This window comes from Patagioenas fasciata, chromosome 1 (assembly GCF_037038585.1).
Source record: "Patagioenas fasciata isolate bPatFas1 chromosome 1, bPatFas1.hap1, whole genome shotgun sequence".
Taxonomy (NCBI): Eukaryota; Metazoa; Chordata; class Aves; order Columbiformes; family Columbidae; genus Patagioenas; species Patagioenas fasciata.
The window spans coordinates 151,468,821-151,477,492 of NC_092520.1; the positions used below are offsets into that span (position 1 = coordinate 151,468,821).

Below are 8,672 nucleotides of genomic sequence, written 5' to 3' on the forward strand. Positions count from 1 at the left end.
TTGTATGGGGGTGTGTGTGTTTGTGTGGAGATCCTGCTCCCTTCTAGGGAAGTGAGGAGTTGCAGTGTGTCTGGTGTCTCTGTGGGGAGTTTGCCTACTCAGAAACCATGGACTTGTAGGACCTGAACTCCTTACAGATTAGGAATTAAGTGATAGTTGGGAGTTACCAAAGCTGAAATGCATTTTCCTTTCCTTCTGCTCCCTGAGCAGGGCACTGCTATTGATGCGGCTCTTTTGGCACCGGTGCGAGCAGGTGCAGCTGCTGGCCCTGCTCCATCCCTGATCGCACTCGCACACTGGGGTGGCTCAGTGGACCAGGCTGGATGCTGATGAGGGTTCAGAACAACTCAGCAAAATAAAGACTGTGTTTGTTTTCAACTTGGATCGGTTCCTGACACAGACAACTGTGTGGATCCATAGAAAGTTGTGAAACAGCTGAGGAGGTGTCTTGCAGTCATCACTGGGAGACTGGAGCAGAACCAACCCCCAAATTTGCAGGTGTTGGGAAGGGTTTAAAAAAGAGGGGGACAACTGCTTGAAGTGCTTGAGGAGAACTATTGCATATGGAAGGGAGAAGGAAGAAAGAGAATTAATAGGTATTATATTTTTTTTTTTCTTCATGTTATCATGGGACTGTACAGGAAAGCTTAGTGATTGAATGAGGAATTTGCACAGAAGGGACTCCTAGCACTGCAGTTCTTGACAAAATGTTCAAGTAATTTTCGTGAAGAGCAGGAAAGTAATTGAATCTTTTTTTTAATGGTTTCACAGACTTCTGTTGTATGGCATAACTTGGGGTTCCTCTCTGCTCCTATCTCCTGTTTTTGTGTTTTTGGTATCACACATCTTAGGTTCTTATCTGCACTTCATTTTTTTTCCTCTTTCCCCTTGAAGGAGGTCTCTTCTGTGTTACGTACTTAGTAGTCCATGCATGACTAGGATCAACAACGCTGTTCTTTCTGTAAGGAGGGAATCAGTCAGTATTTTACACCTGCAGTTTCTCCAGCTGGAGCCCACTGTCAAATTTTTAGGGTGCCTACAGACTTTTCCTAGCTAAATAAAAGCAAGCCCTGAGAGCACCTTTGCATGTCCGTGCTTATTTTTTTGTTTTAACTTGTGTGGCCAAAATGATGATGACAATCTTGGAAAGTGAACTCATGTAAGAATAACTGATCTCGTTTTTGTAAAATACTAGAACTACTGTAGGTGCCAGCTTGTTGGTACAGAGTAGAAACAAAGGCCTCAGATAGCACTGGAAAAGTGATAAAATTGATGTAAGAGAAACACTCTTGGATGAAAATGGACAAGCAATATGGAGCACTTGCATAGAATGGAGGAGTGGTGTTCAGCTGGGCTCATGTACCTGCATTTGCTTTCTTCTTCAGTTTGGTTTCAGACTTTGGTATCTTATTCTCTGCTTAATAATGCCCACATGGTATGTTTTGGTGATGTACTCGGTGATGCAGTAATGTCAGGGAAGGGAAGAGCTCCCAGCAGAGCTCTTACAAGTTGTTCTGTTCTCTGGAAATGCCAGCTGGATTTTCTAATTTCTTATTCTAAAATGTAGGTCAGGCAGCTGCTGCTTCTGCAGAGGCCCTCTCATCTTTCTTCCAGCCCCACCAAGTTTCCAGTGTCCTGTTCCTTCCTGTATGGGGGAGGTAATGCAGAAGCCATCACTCACATGTTGTGTCCTCCTTTTCCTTCATAGGGGACAGTCTTTACATTGGAATCTGAAGAGGAGGAGTACCCCGGGCTGATCGCAGAGGACAGTAATGACATCTACATCCTGACCAGTGACAACTCGGGACAGGTGAGCCCCCCGGAGTCCCCCACGGTGACCACGTCGTGGCAGTCGGAGAGCCTGCCCGTCTCCCTGTCAGCGAGCCAGAGCTGGCACACGGAGAGCCTGCCTGTCTCCCTGGGACCTGAGTCCTGGCAGCAAGTGGCCATGGATCCTGAAGAAGTCAAAAGCCTGGACAGCAACGGAGGAGGTGAAGAAAGGAGTGAGAACAACTCTTCCAACTCGGATATTGTTCACGTGGAGAAGGAAGAGATACCAGAGGGGATTGAGGAAGCAGCGGTGTCAGCTGTCGCTGCAGAGACCGTGCAAGCAGCGTTTCCAGAAACCCCCGTGTCTTTACAGGAAGCAAAACCTCAAGCTGAAATTGCTTCTGTTGAAAAAGCACATCCTTCTGCACTTCTTCATACGAAACAGGAGGAAAAGGGAAAAGTGGCTGAAGAGCTTGTTGAACCTGAAATCCCCATATTAAGTAAACCTGTCCCAAAGTTAGCCCCAGCAGAAGAAAAGGCTGCACCAGAACCTGAGAAAATACTGCTTCCAGGGGAAAAAAAAGTGGGGAAAGAGGCCCGTTTGGAAGAAATAGAAGAGAAATCCTCTGCTGCAGAGGAGAAGCCTATCTTATTGCCGGAGGGGAAATCTATATTGCTGTACGGTGGGGCTGCTGCGGTAGCTATATTAGCTGTAGCAGTCGGAGTAGCGCTGGCGCTTAGAAAAAAGTAACGGAGGAGGAGGAGGAGGTGGGAGGGAGAAGAGAGCAGGATCCCATTTTTGTAGTTGTGTTACCTAAAGGTTGAGCTGCCTGCTGTTTAATTGGACATTTGAGTAACTTACTGGTGATGGGGTGAGGTTGTTCAAGAAGCCTCCAGCTGTGGACAATCATGTTTTTAGTAGAACTGGGGCGGGGACTGGTTTTTCGTGATTAAAGTACGGGGTATTTTTAAAAAAATAATAAATTCTGCAAATTTAAGAACTGAAGTGCAGGTGCTGAAGAAAGGGGTGCTTGTACTCTAGGAACTGGAATGGAGAATCCCTAGGGGAAGGGGAGAACCAGCTGCTGCCAACCCCTAGAGTTTCTGGCATCTCCGACTGACCGCCATTGCAGCTGTGCTGTCTTGTCACTCCCCATCGTGCCCCCAAGCCCTCCCTAACAAACAGTCCTGTAGCGAGAGGCTGGTCTCCCTTTTGTCTCAGCTTCCTCTCAGGTACAGCACTGCTCCTCCTAACCTCGCAGGTTCCTCCGAAGCCCCAGTGGGAGAGTGCTTATTCTTACCTCTTTGCTCACACTGGTTTTGACCCCTAATATTTAACTGGAGCCCCATCCTGTAACGATGCTGTCTCTCTGTAGCTGTGCTATCTCTGAGCATCCCAGTGTTCTTGGGGAAGAAGAGCAGGACAGCGCTTCGGCCGCCCAGGAGGGTGGGAGGAACACTGCTGTTTGCTGGTTTGAGAATCCATTTGCTCTGCTCCTGCCCAGCTCGCTTTCCTGCCACCCTTGAGGTACCAAAAACCTTGCTGGACACTGTGCCGTTCTGATCAGTACTTGTGACACCTGGGTAGATTCAGCAAAGATACAGCAAAACTAGGTGGAAGTGGGGCTGATGCCTCCTGTGCAATTCAAAAGTTAAGTGCTTGCTGTCCTGTATCACGCTGCAGCCTCTATCGTCTTTCCCAGGTTAAGCACAGAGTATATTTTGGTCTGAACTTGGTCTTGGCTGTGACAGAATCCCTGATAAAGCAATGGATTCTAGTAACTGAGCAAAGCAGCATTAAATATCTCCTCTATCTGCCTGTTCATGACCTGACGCAGAGTGTTGTTCAGTGTCATTGCTTTTGTGACTATGAATCTGCAATTAACTAAACTTACAGGTTCACAAATGACGAGAAGGTTACTTGGGCAAAAAGTAAATCCCTCTTCCTGCACTCACAACACTTGAAATGTGTGTGAAGAGAAACCTTCTGAGTATTGCCGTATGCGTTAGTTCCATCAGATCCAACCATAAATGTTCCTCTTCCAGTGCGCGCTTCTGTATCCCTGTCCCTGCGGCAGCTCTGTGGGCAAGACCTGCGGCTTTCCAGGCAAAAGTACTGAGGCACCTCTGAGGGTTTGTGCTGACGCCAAGGCTTAGACCAGGTGGAGGTAGGTGAGAGGGAGCTCGGGAAAATGTAAAAATTGAAATGTGGGCTTACAGGAAGCTTACTCTTCGTGAAGCACAAAGACAAGGTACTTTATTTCTAAATAACCTTATCTAGAGTATGTCTCCTAGTGAGCCTGGTTTTTTTTAAGTGATCGGAGAACCAAGAGACTTTAGCACATTCTCTACTTTGTGATATTCTTGCTACACTTTCCTATCCCACCCATATCACAGGATGCTGGGAAGTTACTAAGAACCTGGCAGATCATGAGGATTTTTGTTTGTTTAAGCTTTTTGAGAGTGGATTTTTTAGAAAACGACTTGGATTTTGAATTCTGTGTGAAGTTGAATACTGAGAGGAAGGATGGTCATGTACGTAGTGTTGCTGCGGACTGAACTCAGGAGCTTTGGAGTTCTGGACTTAACTGTTGATCATCGATTTTTCTTTTTCCATATACAAAAGGTAACAGGTTGGCCTTAAAAGAAAAAGAAACCCTTTATCATGTTACAAAATGGAATTTTTTTTGTTATTTGCAATTTCCTGGTGCCCTGTTGGTCCTCTCATTGCTGTGCTGTGTGCCCAGAACATGTCTCTGGGACCTCCTCACACCATGGACTCTCTAGTGTCTGCCTTCCCACGGCCGCGGTTCCCTCTCCCGGCACCTCACAGGAGCTTCCCTCACACGGAGAAATGTCTTTATGCTCCTTTTGTCACAGAAGTGCACAAACGTTTACAGCGCTGCGTCATTTCGTGTGTCAGAACAGCATTTTATTGCTACAGTCTGTGAGGGTACCTGGTTGTTCCTGTGTGACAAGGGCTGCTTTTCTGCCCAGTAAGATCCCCCAGCTGTAACAATGCAGCAGGTTACACAAAAGTACCCACATGCACTCTGAAGCTGAGCTGGATTTTTTTTTTTTTTGACATTCTGGATAACTTGTGCACAAACAGGGGCAGGGGAGGAGGACAGCTGGTTGTTTTTTTAGCTCTTCTCCGTATGTGGTTGTGTCAGTAGTGCAGGAGATGGGTACAGGATAGGCAAGAATAAATCCAAGCTGGCTGGGGACCAAGTCCCTGGCTTGGCACAAGGAGCCCTGTGGGGCATTAACTAAAAAGTATGTTCTTCCACATGCAGCAGTGAGAGGGTAGCAGCAGTAGTAAGGAAAACAAATTACTTTGTTTTGTTAAGTATTTTCATGGTGGAGTGGAAGCCTTGTGTTTGGTGTTGCTACATTTAATGGAGTATCAGCTGCACCATGTGTTTTGGTTGCTTGGTCCCTTTATATGTCTCATTTGAGGGTTTTATGGATTTGACAAGTCCACAAGAATTTGTACCCTCTTCTCCCCCACCCCACTGATAACGCATTTAGAAAATGTACCGTATGCGTCTCTTTCCTCTGGGAACACTCCATTAGCTAAAAAGGTCAGCTATGGGCTTGAATTCTGCAGTTTGAAGTCCAGGGGTGAGAGCTGGGACAGGCCCTGTGGATGTCACCAAAGGGTGGGTCAGCTCAGATGACAGCATTTTTACAGACTTGAGTGCCAGGCTGCTTGCTCTATTATAGGTGTGAATTAGAAAATGGAAGGGTGTTTACCTATATCTTCAAGTATATTAAAAAAAATCATAAACTGCAGGGTCTAATTACCCCAACCTGTGTGTTGTTATCGCTCTTTAGTGGATGCCTTGCAGCTGGCAGAGGAAAGGTGGTAGCTATATATATTTTCAAAAGGGCATATTGAATTCCTCTCACTTGTGTTGCTTATCCCCTTCCCAAAAGTGCCTCAATATCTGTCCTCGAGTGGCCTGTACCTTAATAAAATATCTACCTTAGACCCAAACTTTCTTCACTTTATCCGTGTCTACAGCACACCCTAAAGCCGAGATGCTAAAACAGCACAGGACTGGATCTACGAAAAAGGGTTAAATACTTAAAAGAACTGCAGTGGGTAGCATGCTAAATCAGGAGCTGTCAAGGGAAAGGCTTTCAAGATAAGGTGCAACTTAAATTTCAGTTGTGCTTAACTCTAGCCTGTGCTCACTGGAGTGTTGTGGCTGGGGAGTGGGCAAGGGCTTTCTTCAGTAAATGGTCCTGGAACTGCAACAGGCTGAAAGCAAAGACTGACACCCAGAATCCCTTTGTTGCAAAGCTCTCACTGCCTCTGGCAGCAGTAGGCTGTGCAAGAGCCTGGTCTCCTTCCCCCTGTGTCCCCCAAACATCGCAAGATACGGGCTGGGGAGCTGTAGTGGGCACAGCAGGGCCAAGCTGCCCAGCTAGGGCAAAATCAGAGTATTACTGGGCATGCACAGAGAGGCAGCTTGGAAAAGTTCAGGTTTTGATTCTCATCGGCCTGGGTAGCTGCTGAGTAGGGGTTCTCAAGGGGATAATTTGGGTGATTAAAAAATATTGAAAAGAACTTAGAGCTACAATACTCAATCTGGCACAACGAAACAAACTAGAGCCAAGAAAGCAAAACTTCTGCAGGCTTCTGTCCCTTCAGTCACGCTGCTGCGTGCTCCAGGTACTGACCAGAAGCTCCCAGCGTGGAGCCAGGCAAAGCAGTGTGTGTGTTCTCTGTCTAGTATTGCACCCAGTTCTAGACATGAGTTTAACTTCTGGCTGGAGATGAAGTGCCTGTTGCTGTGGTGGTTGCAGTTTCTTTCCTAACCTGCCTTCTGAAGAGCACATGGACTACTCCAAGAATCCATCCTTGTTGTTTGTTAGGGCTTTTCATCCTGGTTGCAGGAAGTGGGGGCTGTGCTGAGGCACCTGCAGCTCAAGGGCTGGGTGGCAGCTGTAGAGCTGAGTGCTCTTGCACATGGCAAGTTCTGGTGCCAGAATAGTTTCCTTCCTTTTCCCATTGCTCTGATCACAACTGGGCTAACACTTTGGACTGTATTTTTACACTAATCAATGCTTTCTAATGGTCACAACTGAAAAATTCCACATTAGTACTAAACAAGGGAGGTTCTGAAGTTTGTTTTTTTTTTCATTGTAATGGTTGTAGTAGACAATCTGAGGTCATAAACTTTCCCTACATTTTATTTCACCTACAGCACTGTGGCAGTACTAACAAAGCCCTAGTAAGGTAGATCTTGCTATTTTAGCATTAAAAACAAATCGAAGTGCTTCTGGCAGCATAGGCTCACATTCACTGAACTGAAGCAAGTTCATGCTACAGAATTTGAGTGTAATTACTAGATTGTTTTGCTGTGAAGTGTGGGAGGGGGCGTGTGTGGAGGGGTGAACACAGCCCCGTGTGCCATGCCTAGGTGGAGCCCACATCTGCAGTAGAATGTGTCCTTCCAAGCATGAAATGTACTGAAGGTCAACCCATCTACCTGTATGTAGCCCAACAGGAGCAGACACATACAACAGTAGTGTTGACTCCAGTAGGTTACATAGCAGGAGAAGGTTTCCCAGTGAAACATGGAGACGTGAGGCACATTAGCTCCCCTCCCTAGTGAAGGGAGCTGTGCAGGACTTTAATTTGGCTTGGTCAGTTACAAGAACAGTACTGCTTCGACTCCATGTATGTGTCTGTGCTTCAAAATGCAAACCCTGTGTTGCCATAAAAAAAAAGGGATGGGGGGATTTATTGGCCTCTGGTAGAGCTAGCTCTCAGGCCCCTGCAGTGCAGGGACAGCAGCACTAGCTCTAGGCACAGGTAGTCACACATTTTGTGTCTCCTGAAGCAAACTCCTGCCTGTTGTACTTGGCTGGAGAAAGAGAAGTGCACCCACTTAGAAGGGGTCAGCTGTAGTGTTACCAATACATCACAAAGCCACTCAGATCCACCTCCTTAAGTTCAGTAATCTTTTCACTTTTTTTTTTTCCCCCTACTTCAAGCTGACCCTCTCTCAGTCTCTTAGGTGGGCTGACTTGCTTCCTCCCAGCTAGAAAGGGCTGTGGTTATGCTGGAGAAGTGGGGGAACTAGAGTCAGCTTCCAGTGGAAGCTGCTTTTGATATCCCTGCAGTATCTGCAGGGGAGGGAAAGAACACTGCTGATTTGGACAGAACAAGCTGCAGGGGATGCATCTTACTGCTACACCTTTAGAGGGTTTCTCCCCATTTTTAACTTAGGTTATAAGCTTTTCTTCAAGTGTAGAGCAAAAACCTACTCAGACCAAAAGAATGCCACTTGATTTGTTAAGTAGCAAAGACTAATGCGACTGAGTGAAGCAGGCATGTTAGGGGATAGCTTCTAGGCTTCTGCTGGGTGTAAGCAAATAGTGAAGGACTTGCAGGGATTTTGGATTCTGTTCTCAAGAGGCCTACCCAGGGAAAGAGACCCTGACTGGTCCTCAAGTCACCCATTATCCAAGGAACTCATCGTTGTTCCTTTGAATATGCAAGCCCACTGAATATGTGCAGCCCACTTGGGGAAAACTGTCTAAAGCTTCTTGTGCCATTTGGTTAGTAACAGTGTTTCCACCTTAAAAAAACAAAGTTCTTTCCAGCTTCATTGTTCCATATTCAGTTGAAATGTGGGGTATGTACATTTTTTTCCCTCTGCTAATAGGACACTGCTGTAAGACCATGCCCCCAGGTTGCACTTTAATAAATGGTACAGTTTTCAAAAGCAAAGTGTAGACTACTTCTGTGCTTCTCCCTCCCCCTCACTCAGTGCAGCGCCCCCCCCCCAAAAAAAAAGTGGTTTTACATAAGCAAGATTTGCGTATGTTTATCCCTAGTGCTGCTGCATGATAAGCAGTAGTAAATTAAAGGAATGCCATAAGAA

At 46.3% G+C, this 8,672-nt stretch overlaps 1 protein-coding gene across 1 annotated transcript in view; it reads left to right on the top strand.

Moving 5' to 3' along the window:
* BCL2L13 (BCL2 like 13) overlaps positions 1–8,518 on the top strand; it is a 45,343-nt gene extending 36,825 nt beyond the window's left edge. The window contains exon 7 of the mRNA XM_065841067.2: positions 1,709–8,518. Coding sequence (XP_065697139.2) covers positions 1,709–2,521 — 813 coding nt within the window. The 3' untranslated portion in view covers positions 2,522–8,518. The remainder of the gene's footprint in view (positions 1–1,708) is intronic.
* The last annotated feature ends 154 nt before the right edge of the window (positions 8,519–8,672 follow it).